The sequence below is a fragment of the Rosa chinensis genome, chromosome 2 (genome assembly GCF_002994745.2).
Source record: "Rosa chinensis cultivar Old Blush chromosome 2, RchiOBHm-V2, whole genome shotgun sequence".
In the NCBI taxonomy this organism is placed as follows: Eukaryota; Viridiplantae; Streptophyta; class Magnoliopsida; order Rosales; family Rosaceae; genus Rosa; species Rosa chinensis.
Genome location: NC_037089.1, coordinates 1,525,159 through 1,547,146, shown reverse-complemented (window position 1 = coordinate 1,547,146; position 21,988 = coordinate 1,525,159). Strand labels below are relative to the sequence as shown.

General features: G+C 42.8%; 1 protein-coding gene across 1 annotated transcript; it reads right to left on the bottom strand.

Moving 5' to 3' along the window:
- Positions 1–329: 329 nt before the first annotated feature.
- Positions 330–10,901, bottom strand: LOC112183353 (cysteine-rich receptor-like protein kinase 10). Its single transcript, XM_024321707.2, has 7 exons — positions 9,776–10,901; positions 9,435–9,566; positions 9,167–9,324; positions 1,529–1,739; positions 1,103–1,340; positions 879–1,029; positions 330–789 (listed from the first exon to the last, which is right to left on the bottom strand). Exons 1-7 carry the CDS (start codon positions 10,887–10,889, stop codon positions 484–486), a joined length of 2,310 nt encoding a protein of 769 aa, XP_024177475.1. The 5' UTR covers positions 10,890–10,901; the 3' UTR covers positions 330–483.
- Between the last annotated feature and the right edge of the window lie 11,087 nt (positions 10,902–21,988).

Sequence of the window (21,988 nt, the reverse complement as noted above, 5' to 3'; positions counted from 1 at the left end):
AATACTATATATTATGATGTGTGTTAAACTTTTAATATGGTGGATTATGTGGTTGTCCTGCATTTGATGTATGGTTGTGAAGATGCGGGCTAAAACGATGAAGACAGGAGTTTAGGGAGTTGATGAAGCTCCAAACCTAACAACAGAAGGGCTTCACTAGCAAATGTTGTCAAAATTAACCATAATATACAGGTATATACTTCATAGTTCATAGTGTTCATACCATAATGTCACTTAACTACGTGTGTTAGTAGCTGAATTGACAGATTACGTGCTAATGCAATATCATTAACTAGAAAATTGGAAACGTACCGAATAAAGACTGCAATTATCTGAATGGACATTTTATATTGTTGGTTTTGGTGTTCAGTTGTATCTGTTAGGGAATCATTCGGTTGATTTTGATTGTAAAATTAATTTTCATACAAAACAAACAATTTTTCTAGCAATGACTAATGACTACACTGTAGAGAGCCTGCATTTTCATCGGGGTAGCAACTCGGAAATCTGTGCATCATTAACTGATACTGCTTGCTGTGATGTGGATGTGCTTGCCATATGTTCATCTCTTTTCCCTGAGAAAGCTGTCTTTGTAGGAATAGGGATGACTTCAGTGTCAGACTTGAGCATTGAATACACTTCCAACATTGTAGGCCTATCATCCGGATTTTCCTGTACACATAGTAGAGCTACTTGCAAGCATCTCAGCAATTTACAGGAAGAAGAAGAATCATCCAGTGCTGGATCGATAAATTCCACTCCTTTGTCTTCCCTCCATGATTCATATGCCTGAAAAAATTTCAAGGTGACTTGCATTTTAGAACAAAATGTTGGTTTACACTTTACAGTAGTGATATATGAAGCTATATATAACTTACATATTCCAAAAGGTGCAAACTTCTGTTCGGACCGTAGAAGCTTGTACTCCTCCTTCCACTGATCATTTGCAAAAGTAGAACTCCGAAGCTGTAGACATCGTACTTCATGGAGTATATACCTTTATTTACATATTCAGGAGGAACATAGCCGCTGCATTGGATATAAAATGTATTAAAGGATATGAACATGTGTGAATATATAACAAAGAAGGCAATTTACTTACTATGTTCCAACAATCCGGCCTGTGTTTCCTTCAACTTCATCTTTCTTGAAAAGTTTAGCCATTCCAAAGTCGGAAATCTTAGCATTCATCTCATGGTCAAGTAAAATGTTGCTAGCTTTTAGGTCTCTGTGAATAATTGTCAAATTAGAGTATTCTTGGAGATATAGGAGTCCTTGAGTAACCCCTTCAATAACATGCACACGCTTCGTCCAGTCTAGGAAATGCTTTGTGGAAGGATCTGCAAGATATCAAACTCATAACTAAAAGGCAGGCAAAGGAGCAAGAAGTGCACATAATAGTATGACAGGTTTCTGTAACTCTATGTTTGGCCATATATTGCTGTAGCCTCTTCCCCCTTTTGGATCAAGTATTACTATTCTAGCATGCACCCTGAAATGCAACAAGAAGCACAAAAGAATTGCATACCAAAAAGGTAGAAGTCCAAGCTTTTGTTAGGCATGTACTCGTAGATCAGCATTTTCTCTTCCTTCTTACTGCAAAACCCAAGAACGCGAACTAGATTTACATGTTCTAGTCTTGCAGTGAGTGTAACTTCATTTCTGAATTCCTCAAGTCCTTGAGTTGATGTTTTTGAAAGACGTTTCACAGCTATTTCCTGTCCATTTCGCAATTTTCCCTGCAATATTTGAAAAGCTATGGTTAGCATATATGGTTCGATAAGAAATCAAATTGTTAGTTGCTCCAAAGATGAATTCTACAAATATACACACTGATTATTCACCAACATTTCTAGCACTTTACGTAGATTTCATTGAAAAATTACTGAGAATATTGATGGATAAGCTTTTAGTTCATTTATGCAGTAGCCAATAATCGATCATACACAGCTTTCAGTCCAAAATTTCTTCTTCTGTTGTAGTATATATATATTTATATGTCTATCTCATGTATAAAGGGGGATGCTTAAGTGTAAAGATAGGAATAAGTGACTTGTATGATAAGCTTTATGCCAAAGGGGAACAAGCATGGTTATCTCTATCATCACAGCCACAATACCACATGAGAAAGCTAGAAATGGAGCTGTCATCCAAGTTGTATTTCATTCTTTAAGCATCTCACATCTCAAATGTATTCCTATAAATACCTCCTTGAATGAGATGAATAAACACACTTGAAAACTCCATTCTTTCTTTGGATTACTCTCTCTCTCTCTTTGTGTTTCATTTTATAGTTGTACTTAAACACGTTATCAGCACGAAATTGCTCTAGAATTAGGATCGAAGTTGAAAGGAGAAGAGGTAGTTCATAATCCAATCGAAGCCATTTTTTCAAACTTACAAAAAACCTCCAAACCCTAGCTCATATCAAAGCCCTTGATTCAAGAAGCCCAGAACCGGTTTCAGAACCCCCAGAACCGGCCGGAAACCACCCGAACCGGCTGCCGGAAGTTCTGAACCGCTGCCCGAGTGCTGCCGAGCCCCTGCCGAGTGCTGCCGAGCCCCTGCCGAAGTGCTGCCGAGTGCTGCCGAGCCCCTGCCAAAGTGCTGCCGATAGCCCCTGCCTACCCCCTGCATACCCCCTGCGCAGCAGCTGCCGAGCATCTGCCGAGGACCTGCGCAGCAGCTGCCGAGCAGCTGCCGAGCCATCTGCCGAGCAGCTGCCGAGCCATCTGCCGAGCAGCCTGCCTAGCACCTGCGCAGCAGCTGCCGAGCTGCTGCCGAGCAGCTGTCGACACATCTGTCGACAGATCTGTCGAGCAATTTTCCGGCGACTTTCAGACACTTTTCCGGCGACTTTCCGGACACTTTTCCGGCGACTTTCAGGACACTTTTCCGGCGACTTTCGGACACTTTTCCGGCGACTTTCGGACACTTTTCCGGCGACTTTCGGACACTTTTCCGGCGACTTTCGGACACTTTTCCGGCGACTTTTTCCGGCAATTATTCCAAGGTATTATTTACTAAAAGTTCCCATTTTTGAGTTTTTACTTCATTTTTCCTCTCTTTCTTTTTCTCGGGAACTTACAATTAAAAGCGGAATTACCGTAATTCACGCTAAACGAACTAAGAGCGTTCGTAATCATGAACTAAGAGTGTTCATAATATTCGGACTAAGAGCGTCCGCAAAACATCATTGTTTTGGTCTAAATATTATTGATTTTAGCTTTCGTGGAAGTTTTAAACTCCGAAACTAATATATCTTCTCTTATTATCTTCAGGATGTCGAATGAACCTAGACTCGACTTTCAAATACTTGACTCAACGGGTTCGGAATACCATAGTTGGGTAACCGACGTTGAGAACCACCTCACTTCAAAGGGAATATTGCCCATAATTCAAGCTCCTGATCCAGGCCTTGTGTTCCAACGAACACCTACAAAGCATGCACAAGCTATTATCTTGATGCGGCGCCATATGGATAAAGCACTCAGATTAGAGTACATGTCAATCAAAGATGCAAGAGACCTATGGGTAGCGCTAGAAGAGCGTTTTGGCAATATCCAAGATACCCTCCTCCCTGACTTGAAGGTTCAGTGGAATAATATACGCTTCTCCGACTTTAAGTCTGTTGCTGAATATAACTCGGAAGCTCTTCGCCTCAAATCCATGTTGAGGTTCTGTGGAAAGCCTCTCACAGAAGAAGAGCTAATTGAGAAGACTCTCTCCACCATTCCCGTCTCAGCAATTGTGATATCAAAGCAATATCGCACCGAAGTCAATGCTGGACGAATTACAAGGTTTAATGAGCTTATTAATCTTTTGTCGGTAGCTGAAAAGCACGACAACATCCTTGTAAAGAATTATCATTCAAGGCCCATCGGAACCAAGAGCGTCCGTGAGGCAAATTATAATGCACCCAAAAGAGGGCGCAAGCAGCAATACCCGAATAACAGGGGACATGAAAGGCGTACGGGCCCATATAACCACTCCAATAAAGAGAGAAACCGCAACTTTAAAGCGGACACACGTGGTGGTAACTCCACACGTGGTGGCAACTGCACACGTGGGAGAGGTGGATACGATAACAATAAGGGCCGTGGAGGTCGCATCATAAGACGTGGTAGTAGCAGTAACCCTCCTAGGGAATATCCACAACGTGGACAAACTGCACCTCCAATGAAAGGAGGCAACCATAATGACGTGTGTCATCGGTGCGGATCAATCGAGCATTGGTTCAAGCAATGCAATGCAAGTACTCAACTAGCTGCAAGCTATAAAGAGTATAGGCAATTCAGGGAGCAAGAAGCCAACCTTGCCGAAGATGAAGAGAATGAAGATGTCAATCTCACCATAGAAGACTTCAAAGCTAAACAAGTGCACGAGGATGCAGCAGACTTTGATTAAAATAGTCTTTTCTATTTCCCAATAATGGCAAACGTGCCTTAATCAAATTGTATTGACTCTCTCTCATGTGGCGTACCCAATGAAGTATGATGTCTAGGAAAGTAATTGAGATCAAGGTATTTAAGCGAGCCTCGCTCCCCCAACATCTCTCTACTTTCCTGGTCATATTTCATTGGAATTACCAAACGGATTGAGCAATTACAATTTGTATATGTTTGATTGTATTTTGGAATAGACTTTGGGAAACCTTGATGTAATCATTGGTTATTTCCCTTATTAATAAAGTATCGCATTCAATGTCATGGACATGTGTTAATATTCCGAACTTTATTCTTTTTCAGTATGTTTTCCGGAGAAATGGAATGCCTTCTTGATAGTGGCACCACACATACTATATTACGACATAGGCAATTATTCTTATGGATGACGCCTAGTCGATCTTCAATAACTACGATGGCAGGATCATCACAATTGATTCATGGTCGAGGACCAGCTCAATTCTTGTTGCCAAATGGCACGAATATTAATATCACTGAAGCTCTATACGCTCCTAGGGCTGGAAGAACCCTATTGAGTTTTAAAGATATAAGAGCCAATAATTTTCATGTGGAAACACATTGTGAGAATGGACAAGAGTTCCTTTGCATTATCTCTAATAACTACGGAAATAAACGAGTATTAGAGAAACTTATGTGCCGCTCTAGTGGATTATATGCAACCACTATCAGAGTAATTGAATCCAACCATGTTATGAATGAAAATTTATGGGATTCTGACACATATAGACTTTGGCACGACCGTTTAGGTCACCCAGGTCGAGATATGATGCTCCGTATATTAAAAACTTCACACGGACATCCATTCTTCAAAACGAAAAGAAGTACGAACCAAAGATTGGTCGAAAGAACTACTTCATATCATTCGTTTTGCAAGGCTTGTTCTTTAGCAAAGGTAGGATCGAGACCGTCCTATGCAAAGGACACTAAAGAAAATATACCATTCTTGCAAAGAATACAAGGTAATATTTGTGGACCTATTCAACCAACTTGCGGACCATTTAGATATTTTATGGTGTTGGTTGATGCATCGACACGCTGGTCGCATGTCATGCTATTATCCACGAGAAATGCTGCATTTGCTAAACTCCTAGCACAAATCATTAAATTAAGGGCTCACCACCCTGATCATCCTATTAAGTCAATTCGTCTTGACAATGCTGGAGAGTTTACATCAAAAACTTTTGATGATTATTGCATGTCCATTGGGATTGAGGTTGAACACCCTGTACCTCATGTACACACCCAAAATGGTCTCGCAGAAGCTGCCATTAAAAGACTTCAAATGGTTGCTCGAGCATTGGTTATGCGCACCAATCTCCCTATTTCTGCTTGGGGATATGCAATATTGCACGCAGCTGTGCTTATTCGTCTTAGACCCACTGCCACCCAACCATTTTCTGCCTCCCAGATGGTAACTGGGTATGAGCCCGATGTCTCACACTTACGCATATTCGGGTGTGCAGTCTATGTGCCAATTGCGCTGCCACGGCGCCCCAAAATGGGTCCTCAAAGACGATTAGGTCTTTATACTGGGTATGACTCTCCCACCATTATCCGCTATATAAAACCCTTGACAGGCGATCTATTTACCGCAAGATTTGCGGATTGTCACTTTGATGAGACAGTCTTCCCGTCATTAGGGGGAGACATGAACGGTAATGTTCAACAGAAAAGACAGGAATTGTCGTGGTTTGTCCCCACTCTGTCTCATCTTGATCCCCGAACAGCACAATCTGAAATAGAAGTGCGGAGAATTCTCGATCTTCAGAACGTAGCAGAATCAATGCCTGATGCGTTTTCTGATATCGCTAAAGTGACAAGATCACATATACCTGCTGCAAATGTGCCTGCAAGGATTGATGTCCCTAACACTAGAGGACATGATGCCATCTCAAGAGTACATGAGAATGGCACCAACGTCCCCTATATGGGTGACGTAGTGGCTAGACCCACGGCTCCCGCCAGGAAGCGCGGGAGGCCCATAGGTTCGATGGATTCTCGCCCAAGAAAGAAAGCGAGTTTGGCACAAAATAATCCATTAATCATCGATACAATTAATCCATCTCATGAAAATATTCCGGATTATGGTTATGTCAAAGAGACATCATTGGAGGACGCTCCAATAACAGAACCAATTCCAGAGAATAGAGAGATCTCCATGAATTACACTAGTATACATGTGATGATGGATAGAAATTCTATGACTATTAATGATACTTTTGCATATCATATTGCAAAAGAAATTATAGAATACGATGATATCGAACCTCGCTCCGTTGAAGAATGTCAACGAAGAGCAGATTGGTCTAAATGGAAAGATGCGATCCAGACTGAATTGGATTCACTAACAAAGAGACAGGTATTTGGGCCTATAACGCTGACACCACCAAATATAAAACCTGTTGGCCATAAATGGGTCTTTGTTAGAAAGCGTAATGAGAAAAATGAGGTTGTTAGATACAAAGCCCGCCTTGTGGCGCAAGGTTTCTCACAACGCCCTGGAATCGACTACGAGGAGACATATTCTCCCATAATGGACGTTATAACGTTCCGCTACCTTGTCAGTTTGGTAGTTTCCGAAAAACTTGACATGCAGCTTATGGATGTGGTTACAGCATATCTCTATGGGGATCTAGATTCAGAGATATATATGAAGGTTCCAGAAGGACTTCAATTACCCAAATCAAATGGCTCTAAACCACGGAGCGCGTTTTCAATAAGATTGAAACGCTCACTATATGGATTGAAACAATCCGGACGGATGTGGTATAACCGTCTAAGTGACTACTTGATTGGGAAGAGATATATTAACAATGAAATATGCCCATGCGTGTTCATTAAAAAGACAAGTTTCGGATTTGCAATTATAGCAGTTTATGTCGATGACATGAATCTAATTGGAACTCTAAATGAGTTAAAAGAAACTGCTAAATATTTGAAATCCGAATTTGAGATGAAAGATCTTGGGAAAACACGGTTTTGTCTCCGAATAGAACTCGAGCACCGTAGTGATGGGATTATGATCCATCAGTCAGCATATACTCAAAAATTACTAAGGCGCTTTAATGAAGATAAAGCAAAGCCTGTGAGTACTCCCATGATCAACCGTAGTCTTGAGCCCAGAAAAGATCCATTTCGTCCAAAGGATGAGGACGAAGGCTTATTAGAGGCTGAAGTGCCATATCTAAGTGCAATAGGTGCATTATTGTACTTAGCTCAATGCACAAGACCGAATATCTCATTCGCAGTGAACTTGTTGGCTCGACATAGTTCCTCGCCAACACGCCGCCATTGGATTGGTATAAAGACAATCTTTCGATACTTAAAAGGTACGATTGATATGGGCTTGTTTTATCCCTACAGGGAGAAAAGGAAAGAAGGAATTATGGGACTAGATCCCACAAGGCAAAAAGCCACCTTCCCTCCCCTCCATCAAAATGATAATGATGTTTTGATGGGTTTTGCTGATGCAGGGTATCTCTCTGACCCTCACAAAGGTCGCTCCCAAACAGGTTATGTCTTTACCATGGGAAGCACCGCGATATCTTGGAAATCCACAAAACAGACCCTTGTTGCTACTTCCTCAAATCATGCAGAGATTATTGCTCTACATGAAGCTGTGCGTGAATGCATATGGCTAAGGTCTGTAAATAGACACATTCGAGGAACCTGTGGTTTGAAGTCTACCACAGAAGAACCTACATGCATTTACGAAGATAATGCAGCTTGTATTGAGCAAATGAAATTAGGTTTCATCAAGGGGGACAATACCAAGCATATATCGCCAAAATTTTTCTACAATCAGCAACAACAAACACTTCTAAAAATTGAAGTAAATCAAATCCGATTAGAGGAAAATGTAGCGGACTTATTTACTAAGTCGTTACCAAAATCCCCTTTCGAGAAACATGTGAAGAGTATCGGATTGAGAAGGTTATCCGAACTCCCATGATCTCCAGGGGGAGTCTAAATCAGGGGGAGTATCCATACACATACTCCACACTCGATGCGCATTGTGCTCTTTTTCTCCTTCGACCAAGGTTGTTTTTTCCCACAGGGTTTTATTACTTGGCAAGGTTTTTAACGAGGCAATTTCGAAGCGCACGGCCTAGACAATACTATTGGCATGAAATATCCAAGGGGGAGTGTTGTAGTATATATATATTTATATGTCTATCTCATGTATAAAGGGGGATGCTTAAGTGTAAAGATAGGAATAAGTGACTTGTATGATAAGCTTTATGCCAAAGGGGAACAAGCATGGTTATCTCTATCATCACAGCCACAATACCACATGAGAAAGCTAGAAATGGAGCTGTCATCCAAGTTGTATTTCATTCTTTAAGCATCTCACATCTCAAATGTATTCCTATAAATACCTCCTTGAATGAGATGAATAAACACACTTGAAAACTCCATTCTCTCTTTGGATTACTCTCTCTCTCTCTGTTTCATTTTATAGTTGTACTTAAACATCTTCTTTTTTCTTTCTTCAATTATTAGTTATTACTATCACAATATCCCTACTTCTGGTGTAGCTCTGTTTCATTTTGTAACTTATATAATGCTTAACAGATCATAGTACCTCGGAACACTTAATGAGTTAATTCCATACAAAACTACAAATGTCTGCATATATCCTTGTTTTAAATCCCAGTTCCCACACTGTTGAAGTATTTAAATAATATATAACACGTTACCTTATAAACAGGACCAAACCCACCCTCTCCAAGCAAGTTTTCACTTGAGAAGGTATTTGTAGCAGCTTTGATAGTGGAGAAGCTGAATTCTTGCAGACTTGGAGAACCACTAGTAAAAGCTGATTCTGATCGATATAACTTGCGCAGAATTATCTTCCCTGAAATCAGAAGAGATACCAAATAACAAAATGAAAATGCATATCTGTTGCATGTATGTGCATACTAACTAAAAAACTTCTATTGAGCATGATATAATTGATATTAGAACCTTTTGTCTTCAACAATTTTCTTTGCAGGTAACACACCACAGATGCTATGAGGATGATGATCATAGTAATTGGAAGGAAAATTATCAGCAATAACCGCCTCTTCTTTCCGTGAGCATTTTCTTCATCCTGAGCTGTCAATCATAAAGCAGTAGAAAGCAACATGATGCAGAATTCAACATTTTGCAAAGAAAACATTTGAACAAGGGAGGTCAAGAACATTGTCGTAAGTGTTTTGTATTTGAGCTCTTCAAAAATAACTTCTATCACAATTAAGCCTGCTTCATGCTCTTTATAAATGTTGAGGTAAGAACATTATTGGTGGGGAGTAAGAAATGTGTACCTGCCCAAGAAAGCGCCCAGTTGTCATCATTGGTGACTACAAACACATTGTAACCAAGTAGCTTCTTTTCCTTGGCATATGCAATCTTAGCTCTGATAGCTTCAACATCATCAAATCCAATCCAGTTCAATCCAATGATGCAGTAATTCACAACATAACTAGCATTATACATTATTTTAGCTTCGTAGCTTCGAGTATACCACTTGATGTACTTATAGCTCATGGAACCATCTTGTGTCACAGCTACACCAGCTGCAGGCGCTCCAATTCCATTGTCATTCGGGTTCGCAAGAGTCCACGCATAGCCATGGTAAGGCAATCCCATAACCAGTTTGCTAGCAGGAAATGAATTGTTTAGCCACTGCCTTATACCATAGTCTGTATTAACATGACTTGTTGGGTTATACAGAGCAGCATGAGCACCAGTAACATTTTCCTTCAAAGGCAGATGATAGTCATATGCCACCACATGTGCAAAATCCAAGTTCTTCTTCATAGACTCAATCGGATAAGTCATTGATCCGAAAGAAGGCACATATTTAACAGCCATTGTCAGCATTAATTTCGACAGACTTGAGTTTCTTGGCTCAGAATCCACAGCAGCTCTCCATTCATCCAACAGCTTTCCCAAGTTGATCATATCTGCTTCTGTGTTAGGCCACAGCCAAAACAAGTCTATACCCCAAAAGCCATAGCGCCTTGCGATTTGGATTGAAGACTCAATGAAAGAACTTCTGCTAGAAGATTGATTGAGCATGGAGGACAAGACTGATGAGTTGACCTTTTCACCCAATATTCCTTGAGCTGTTGAAGCTTGTCCATTCCAGATGGACAGGAGTGTGATGATTGATGGGTTTTTTCGCTTAACGATTTCGGTGAAGCTGGAGTAGTACTGCTGATCAGCTGAGGGAATGATGAGCTGGTAGCTGGAGGAACTTACATTGGCAAAACCACATATAAGATGAGTAAACAAGGCAGAGTTTATGTCAGGAATAGGAGACTCACCGCTGGCATACCAGTAACCAGCTCTAATCCATGTTTGTGCATATGAAGAATGAAACTGAGGAGAAATGAAGATGAAGAGGAGGATCAGGTGGATTGTTTTTGACTCCATGGAAAGATTTTTTTTTTTGGTTGTTTTTTTTTTTTTTAAATAAGAAAGTGTTGAAGGAAAATCAAGTTTAGTGTGCCTTATCAAACTAGGAATAGGAATAGGAGAGAAGGTTCTAGATTTCCCAATCCTACACGGATTGGTATTCCTTGTAACATTAGATTATGCACTTTGTAATCCCTATATATAGGGCTCCTATTCTCTATAATGAAATACACTTCTCTCATCAATCTCTCTCAATACCAATATACTTAAACACGTTATCAGCACGACTCTAGCCACAAAAACAGAAAACCAAAAACCCTAAAAAGTTCTTCCCACCGAAACCTGCCAGCGCGCCCCCGCGCTCAATTCGCTGCCTTGCAGCCCCGCTCCCGTGCGTCCACCCTACGCTGCCCCTGCAGCGTCCCTGCTTCCCCGCGCACACCTGCGCACGCTGCTGCCCCGCCTACGCACCCGTGCACCTGCAGCCCTACACCACTACTGCTGCCCCTGCAGTTTGCCTCCGCTACTCCTGCACCACTACTACCACCGCAGCCCCTGCTGCCCCGCATTCGCTGCACGCTTCTACTCGGATTGCTTCGCTCCATCACGCCTGCATCGACACGCGCGTGATCCAAAACCAAAAAGTAAGTATCCAAAAGCGTAAGTTTTAAAGTTCCTAAATTGAAATTTCTTCTTTTCTCGGGGACTTAAAAACCTCCCTTCTTCTTCATCCCACCTTTCTTATAACGTGGGTTCGATCATTGAAAAGCGGAATCGTGGGGATTCACGCAATTAACGAACTAAGAGCGTTCGTAAGACTTCGGACTAAGAGCGTCCGCAAGCATCGATTTATGACCTAATAAACATCATTGTTTCGGTCTAATCCAATTTTCTTGGAAATCGATTTCTTGGTAGCATAGCTCGGAAATCTTAAATATTTAGTTGTCGTGGAAGTTTTAACTCCGAAACTAATATATTTCTTCTTCTTATTTCAGGATGTCGAAACTTGACTTTCCTGCACTTACCTCAACTGGCTCGGACTATCATAGTTGGGCCACGGATGTTGAGCACCATCTCACTTCAAAAGGGATCCTACCCTTAATTCAAGCTCCTAATCCTACTCTCATATTTGAGCGTACGGCTACGAACAATGCCACCGCCCTCATCTTGATGAGGCGCCACATGGATAAATCACTCCGACTGGAGTACATGGCAATCAAGGATGCTAGAGAATTATGGGTCGCGCTAGAAGAGCGATTTGGAAATATCAAGGATACCCTCCTCCCTGACTTGAAAGTTCAATGGGGCAATCTACGATTCGCCGACTTCAAGTCTGTAGCTGAATATAATTCAGAAGTTCTACGCCTCAAAACCATGTTGGGGTTCTGTGGACAACCCGTCACAGAGCAAGAACTAATTGAGAAAACTCTCTCCACCTTCCCCGTCTCAGCAATTTTGCTCTCAAAGCAATATCGAACAGAATTCGATACTAGACGGATCACGAGATTTCATCAGCTCATTACTATTATGTCTGTAGCTGAAAAACATGATAATATCCTCGTGAAGAATTATAATTCAAGGCCTATCGGAACTAAGAGCGTTCATGAGGCGAATTATAATAATGCACCCAAAGGAGGGCGCAAGGAGCGGAACCCTAAGAATAAGGGACACAACGGACGTTCTGGTCCATATAACCGCCCTACAAAGGAAGGTACTCGTCAGAATGAAGGACGATCACGTGGCAATACATGGCAACGTGGGAGAGGAGGCCGTGGGGCTCCAGGACATGGAGGAACCACCCAGGGCCGTGGGAATGGCGCCAACTCCTATGGGGGACGCCACCCAAGTGCAAACAATGCACCTCAATTAAAGGGAGGAAATCACAATGACATGTGTCATCGATGTGGATCTAGTGAGCACTGGTTCAAACAATGCAACGCAAGCAAACAATTGGCTGCGCATTACAAGGCATTTAGAGACTTCAGAGAGCATGAAGCCAACTTTGCCGAAAATATAGAAGAAGATGGTGATGATGTCAACGTCAATCTCACCATAGCGGACTTCAAATCTGACAAAGAATTGCACAAGGATGCTGCAGATTTTGATTAGTATAGTCCTTTACTTTTCCAAGAATTATGTAATGGCTATTATGCCTTAAATCAATAAAATGACTTATTGTATTAACTCTTTCCCTCTAGGCGTACTCAAGAGTACTTGTGATGTCTAGGCAAGGTTTGATCTGAGAGAACGGTTTTAAAAGTGAGCAACGCTCCACCAAAATCTCGCCTTACCTTACCTGGTCACAACTAAATTGAAATTACCGAAAGGATTGAGTGACTACGATTTGTCTACGGTTTGATTTTTATATTGGATTAGATTTTGGTCAAGAAACTTTGATGTAATCATTGGCTATTATTAATAAAGTATCGATTTATCTTATTCAAATGTCTTGGACATATTCTAAATTCGAACTTTATTATTTTTCAGTATGTTTCCCGGAGAGCTCGAATGCCTCGTGGATAGTGCTACTACACATACCATCCTTCGAAACAGGCAGCTATTCCTATGGATGGCGCCTACTCGATCTTCTGTGACTACGATGGCTGGACCATCTCAATTGATTCATGGTCGAGGACCAGCTCAATTTATGTTGCCTAATGGCACTACCTTGAATGTCACCGAAGCTCTTTATGCTCCTAGGGCAGGAAGAACCCTATTGAGCTTCAAAGATATAAGAGCCAATGGTTTTCATGTGGAAACACATTGTGAGAATGGACAAGAGTTCCTTTGCATCACCTCTAATGACTACGGACATAAACGAGTATTAGAGAAACTTATGTGTCGCTCTAGTGGGTTGTATGCAACCACTATTCGAGTCATTGAATCCAACCATGTCATGAGAGATGATTTATGGGATTCCGACACGTATAGGCTTTGGCACGACCGTTTGGGACACCCAGGTCGTGACATGATGATCCGTGTATTAAAGACTTCACACGGACATCCCTTTTTCAGAACGAAAAGAAGTAAAACTCGGTTTTTGGACACCGAAGGAACCCCTGCGCCTCACGGCGCCGTTCACCCCCAAATCCGGCCATCCTTGGCCGGCGCCGCCTTCCCCCTGCGGCCTCAGGGTGGCATTGACGCCACCAAGGGTCCTTTGTCTCCAACTTTTACTTCTAAGGTCACTTGTGACTTTGTGGCTCAACCAAAATCCTCATTGGTTGTTTCTAAAGCCCATCATTCGTTCTGCAAAGCCTGCTCTTTAGCAAAGTTAGGATCAAGACCATCCTATGCAAAGGACACCAAGGAAAATATACCATTCTTGCAAAGAATTCAAGGTGATATTTGTGGACCTATTCAACCACCATGCGGACCATTTAGATATTTTATGGTGTTGGTTGATGCATCGACACGCTGGTCACATGTCATGCTATTGTCCACAAGGAACGCTGCATTTGCTAAACTCCTAGCACAAATCATTAAGTTACGGGCTCACCACCCTGATCATCCCATTAAGTCTATAAGATTAGACAATGCTGGGGAGTTTACATCAAAGACTTTTGATGATTATTGCATGTCCATTGGGATTGATGTTGAACATCCTGTTCCTCATGTTCATACCCAAAATGGTCTCGCAGAAGCCACCATTAAACGACTACAAATGGTTGCTCGAGCATTGGTGATGCGCACCAATCTCCCTATTTCTGCTTGGGGCTATGCAATATTGCATGCAGCTGTACTTATTCGTCTGAGGCCCACTGCCACCCAACCCTTCTCTGCGTCCCAGATGGTTACTGGGTATGAGCCTGATGTCTCACACTTACGCATATTTGGGTGTGCGGTCTATGTGCCTATTGCGCCGCCACAGCGCACCAAAATGGGTCCTCAAAGACGATTAGGCCTTTATGTTGGATATGATTCTCCAACGATTATCCGCTACATAGAACCCTTGACAGGCGATCTCTTTACCGCTAGATTTGCGGATTGTCACTTCGATGAGACAGTCTTCCCATCGTTAGGGGAGATAAGAACATCAATGTTCAACAGGAACGACCGGAATTGTCGTGGTCTGTCCCCACTCTGTCTCATCTTGATCCCCGAACCGCACAGTCTGAAATTGAAGTGCGGAGAATTCTCGATCTTCAGAACGTAGCAGAATCGATGCCTGATGCGTTTTCTGATATCGCTAAAGTGACGAGATCACACATACCTGCTGCAAACGTGCCTGCAAGGATTGATGTCCCTAAAACTAGAGGACATGACGCTAACTCAAGAGGATTTGAGCATGGCGCCAACGTCCCCTCTCACAGTGATGGTGACGTTGTGGCTAGGCCCATGGCTCCTGCCAGGAAGCGCGGGAGGCCTATAGGTTCGATGGATTCTCGCCCAAGAAAGAAAGCGAGTTTGGCACAGAATAATCCATTAATCATCGATATAAATAATCCATCTCATGAGAATATTCCGGATTATGGTTATGTCCAAGAGACATCATTGGGGACGCTCCAATGTCAGAACCAACTCCAGAGAATAGAGAGATCTCCATAAATTACACTAGTGTACATGAGATGATGGATAGAAATTCTATGGCGATTGATGATGCATTTGCATATCATATTGCGAAAGGGATTATAGAATATGATGATATCGAACCTCGCTCTGTTGAAGAATGTCAACGAAGAGCAGATTGGCCTAAATGGAAAGATGCGATCCAGGTTGAATTGGATTCACTAACAAAGAGACAGGTATTTGGGCCTGTAACGCAGACACCCCCAAGTGTAAAGCCTGTTGGCCATAAATGGGTCTTTGTTAGAAAGCGTAATGAGAAAAATGAGGTGGTAAGATATAAAGCCCGCCTTGTGGCGCAAGGTTTCTCACAACGCCCTGGAATCGACTACGAGGAGACATATTCTCCCGTAATGGACGTTATAACGTTCCGCTACCTTGTCAGTTTGGTAGTTTCCGAAAAACTTGACATGCAGCTTATGGATGTGGTTACAGCATATCTCTATGGGGATCTAGATTCAGAGATATATATGAAGGTTCCAGATGGACTTCAATTACCCAAATCAAGTGGCTCTAAACCACGGAGCGCGTTTTCAATAAGATTAAAACGCTCACTATATGGATTAAAACAATCCGGACGGATGTGGTATAACCGTCTAAGTGACTACTTGATTGGGAAGGGATATATTAACAATGAAATATGCCCATGCGTGTTCATTAAAAGAACAAGTTCCGGATTTGCAATCGTAGCAGTTTATGTCGATGACATGAACCTAATTGGAACTCTAGATGAGTTAAAGGAAACTGCTAATTACTTGAAATCCGAATTTGAGATGAAAGATCTTGGGAAAACACGGTTTTGTCTCGGTTTAGAACTCGAGCACCGTAGTGATGGGATTTTGATCCATCAGTCTGCATATACTCAGAAAATTCTAAGGCGCTTTAATGAAGATAAAGCAAAGCCTGCAAGTACTCCCATGATCGGCCGTAGTCTTGAGCCCGGAAAAGATCCGTTTCGTCCAAGGGATGAGGACGAAGAACCCCTAGAGGCCGAAGTGCCCTATTTAAGTGCAATAGGCGCATTATTGTACTTAGCTCAATGCACAAGACCGGATATCTCATTCGCAGTGAACTTGTTAGCTAGACATAGCTCTGCGCCAACACGCCGCCATTGGATTGGTATAAAGACAATCTTTCGATACCTAAGAGGTACGATTGATATGGGCTTATTCTATCCCTACAGAGAGAAAAGGAATGACGGAAAATTGGGATCGGACCCAAAAAGGCAAAACGCCCCCGTCCATGGAATGGCCGCCGGCCATGTTGCCGGCACAGGCGCCGCCGCCGCTCATGGTGGCCGGCGTCCTCCTATCTCCCTCCATCAAAACGACAATGATGTCTTGATGGGCTTTGCTGATGCAGGGTACCTCTCTGACCCTCACAAAGGTCGCTCCCAAACAGGTTATGTCTTTACCATGGGAAGCACTGCGATATCTTGGAGGTCTACGAAACAGACCCTTGTTGCTACTTCCTCAAATCATGCAGAGATTATTGCTCTACATGAAGCTGTACGTGAATGTGTATGGTTAAGGTCTGTAATTCGACACATTCAAGGAAGTTGTGGTTTGAAGTCTACCACAGATGACCCTACATGCATTTATGAGGATAATGCAGCTTGTATTGAACAAATGAAGTTAGGTTTCATCAAGGGTGACAACACCAAGCATATATCGCCTAAGTTCTTTTATAATCAGCATGGTAAAGACACATTCACTCGCCCAAACGGTCCCATAAAATATCCCTTGGACGATGAACTTGTTAATATATCCCTTCCCAATCAAGTAGTCACTTAGACGGTTATACCACATCCGTCCGGATTGTTTTAATCCATATAGTGAGCGTTTTAATCTTATTGAAAACGCGCTCCGTGGTTTAGAGCCACTTGATTTGGGTAATTGAAGTCCATCTGGAACCTTCATATATATCTCTGAATCTAGATCCCCATAGAGATATGCTGTAACCACATCCATAAGCTGCATGTCAAGTTTTTCGGAAACTACCAAACTGACAAGGTAGCGGAACGTTATAACGTCCATTACGGGAGAATATGTCTCCTCGTAGTCGATTCCAGGGCGTTGTGAGAAACCTTGCGCCACAAGGCGGGCTTTATATCTTACCACCTCATTTTTCTCATTACGCTTTCTAACAAAGACCCATTTATGGCCAACAGGCTTTACACTTGGGGGTGTCTGCGTTACAGGCCCAAATACCTGTCTCTTTGTTAGTGAATCCAATTCAACCTGGATCGCATCTTTCCATTTAGGCCAATCTGCTCTTCGTTGACATTCTTCAACAGAGCGAGGTTCGATATCATAGGAGCCCTATATATAGGGATTACAAAGTGCATAATCTAATGTTACAAGGAATACCAATCCGTGTAGGATTGGGAAATCTAGAACCTTCTCTCCTATTCCTATTCCTAGTTTGATAAGGCACACTAAACTTGATTTTCCTTCAACACTCCCCCTTGTGCCGCTCAAACTTGGTGGTGACGCTTCATCCGTTGCCTCGTTAAAAACCTTGCCAGGTAACAAAAACCCTGTGGGACAAAAATAATCCTGGTCGAAGGACAAAAAGAGCACAACACGTCCTTCACTCTTCGAGATCGAACATGTAGACATCATAACTCCCCCTGATGTCGATATCTCCCCCTGATTGCTACAATCGTGGGAGTTCGGATAACTTTCTCAATCCGATGCTCTTCACATGTTTCTCGAAGGTGGATTTAGGTAACGACTTAGTGAATAAGTCCGCTACATTATCCTCTGATCGGATTTGATTCACTTCAATCTTTAGAAGTGATTGTTGTTGCTGATTATAAAAGAACTTAGGCGATATATGCTTGGTGTTGTCACCCTTGATGAAACCTAACTTCATTTGTTCAATACAAGCTGCATTATCCTCATAAATGCATGTAGGGTCATCTGTGGTAGACTTCAAACCACAACTTCCTTGAATGTGTCGAATTACAGACCTTAACCATACACATTCACGTACAGCTTCATGTAGAGCAATAATCTCTGCATGATTTGAGGAAGTAGCAACAAGGGTCTGTTTCGTAGACCTCCAAGATATCGCAGTGCTTCCCATGGTAAAGACATAACCTGTTTGGGAGCGACCTTTGTGAGGGTCAGAGAGGTACCCTGCATCAGCAAAGCCCATCAAGACATCATTGTCGTTTTGATGGAGGGAGATAGGAGGACGCCGGCCACCATGAGCGGCGGCGGCGCCTGTGCCGGCAACATGGCCGGCGGCCATTCCATGGACGGGGGCGTTTTGCCTTTTTGGGTCCGATCCCAATTTTCCGTCATTCCTTTTCTCTCTGTAGGGATAGAATAAGCCCATATCAATCGTACCTCTTAGGTATCGAAAGATTGTCTTTATACCAATCCAATGGCGGCGTGTTGGCGCAGAGCTATGTCTAGCTAACAAGTTCACTGCGAATGAGATATCCGGTCTTGTGCATTGAGCTAAGTACAATAATGCGCCTATTGCACTTAAATAGGGCACTTCGGCCTCTAGGGGTTCTTCGTCCTCATCCCTTGGACGAAACGGATCTTTTCCGGGCTCAAGACTACGGCCGATCATGGGAGTACTTGCAGGCTTTGCTTTATCTTCATTAAAGCGCCTTAGAATTTTCTGAGTATATGCAGACTGATGGATCAAAATCCCATCACTACGGTGCTCGAGTTCTAAACCGAGACAAAACCGTGTTTTCCCAAGATCTTTCATCTCAAATTCGGATTTCAAGTAATTAGCAGTTTCCTTTAACTCATCTAGAGTTCCAATTAGGTTCATGTCATCGACATAAACTGCTACGATTGCAAATCCGGAACTTGTTCTTTTAATGAACACGCATGGGCATATTTCATTGTTAATATATCCCTTCCCAATCAAGTAGTCACTTAGACGGTTATACCACATCCGTCCGGATTGTTTTAATCCATATAGTGAGCGTTTTAATCTTATTGAAAACGCGCTCCGTGGTTTAGAGCCACTTGATTTGGGTAATTGAAGTCCATCTGGAACCTTCATATATATCTCTGAATCTAGATCCCCATAGAGATATGCTGTAACCACATCCATAAGCTGCATGTCAAGTTTTTCGGAAACTACCAAACTGACAAGGTAGCGGAACGTTATAACGTCCATTACGGGAGAATATGTCTCCTCGTAGTCGATTCCAGGGCGTTGTGAGAAACCTTGCGCCACAAGGCGGGCTTTATATCTTACCACCTCATTTTTCTCATTACGCTTTCTAACAAAGACCCATTTATGGCCAACAGGCTTTACACTTGGGGGTGTCTGCGTTACAGGCCCAAATACCTGTCTCTTTGTTAGTGAATCCAATTCAACCTGGATCGCATCTTTCCATTTAGGCCAATCTGCTCTTCGTTGACATTCTTCAACAGAGCGAGGTTCGATATCATCATATTCTATAATCCCTTTCGCAATATGATATGCAAATGCATCATCAATCGCCATAGAATTTCTATCCATCATCTCATGTACACTAGTGTAATTTATGGAGATCTCTCTATTCTCTGGAGTTGGTTCTGACATTGGAGCGTCCCCCAATGATGTCTCTTGGACATAACCATAATCCGGAATATTCTCATGAGATGGATTATTTATATCGATGATTAATGGATTATTCTGTGCCAAACTCGCTTTCTTTCTTGGGCGAGAATCCATCGAACCTATAGGCCTCCCGCGCTTCCTGGCAGGAGCCATGGGCCTAGCCACAACGTCACCATCACTGTGAGAGGGGACGTTGGCGCCATGCTCAAATCCTCTTGAGTTAGCGTCATGTCCTCTAGTTTTAGGGACATCAATCCTTGCAGGCACGTTTGCAGCAGGTATGTGTGATCTCGTCACTTTAGCGATATCAGAAAACGCATCAGGCATCGATTCTGCTACGTTCTGAAGATCGAGAATTCTCCGCACTTCAATTTCAGACTGTGCGGTTCGGGGATCAAGATGAGACAGAGTGGGGACAGACCACGACAATTCCGGTCGTTCCTGTTGAACATTGATGTTCTTATCTCCCCCTAACGATGGGAAGACTGTCTCATCGAAGTGACAATCCGCAAATCTAGCGGTAAAGAGATCGCCTGTCAAGGGTTCTATGTAGCGGATAATCGTTGGAGAATCATATCCAACATAAAGGCCTAATCGTCTTTGAGGACCCATTTTGGTGCGCTGTGGCGGCGCAATAGGCACATAGACTGCACACCCAAATATGCGTAAGTGTGAGACATCAGGCTCATACCCAGTAACCATCTGTGACGCAGAGAAGGGTTGAGTGGCAGTGGGCCTCAGACGAATAAGCACGGCTGCATGCAATATTGCATAGCCCCAAGCAGAAATAGGGAGATTGGTGCGCATCACCAATGCTCGAGCAACCATTTGAAGTCGTTTAATGGTGGCTTCTGCGAGACCATTTTGGGTATGAACATGAGGAACAGGATGTTCAACATCAATCCCAATGGACATGCAATAATCATCAAAAGTCTTTGATGTAAACTCCCCAGCATTGTCTAATCTTATAGACTTAATGGGATGATCAGGGTGGTGAGCCCGTAACTTAATGATTTGTGCTAGGAGTTTAGCAAATGCAGCGTTCCTTGTGGACAATAGCATGACATGTGACCAGCGTGTCGATGCATCAACCAACACCATAAAATATCTAAATGGTCCGCATGGTGGTTGAATAGGTCCACAAATATCACCTTGAATTCTTTGCAAGAATGGTATATTTTCCTTGGTGTCCTTTGCATAGGATGGTCTTGATCCTAACTTTGCTAAAGAGCAGGCTTTGCAGAACGAATGATGGGCTTTAGAAACAACCAATGAGGATTTTGGTTGAGCCACAAAGTCACAAGTGACCTTAGAAGTAAAAGTTGGAGACAAAGGACCCTTGGTGGCGTCAATGCCACCCTGAGGCCGCAGGGGGAAGGCGGCGCCGGCCAAGGATGGCCGGATTTGGGGGTGAACGGCGCCGTGAGGCGCAGGGGTTCCTTCGGTGTCCAAAAACCGAGTTTTACTTCTTTTCGTTCTGAAAAAGGGATGTCCGTGTGAAGTCTTTAATACACGGATCAGCATGTCACGACCTGGGTGTCCCAAACGGTCGTGCCAAAGCCTATACGTGTCGGAATCCCATAAATCATCTCTCATGACATGGTTGGATTCAATGACTCGAATAGTGGTTGCATACAACCCACTAGAGCGACACATAAGTTTCTCTAATACTCGTTTATGTCCGTAGTCATTAGAGGTGATGCAAAGGAACTCTTGTCCATTCTCACAATGTGTTTCCACATGAAAACCATTGGCTCTTATATCTTTGAAGCTCAATAGGGTTCTTCCTGCCCTAGGAGCATAAAGAGCTTCGGTGACATTCAAGGTAGTGCCATTAGGCAACATAAATTGAGCTGGTCCTCGACCATGAATCAATTGAGATGGTCCAGCCATCGTAGTCACAGAAGATCGAGTAGGCGCCATCCATAGGAATAGCTGCCTGTTTCGAAGGATGGTATGTGTAGTAGCAC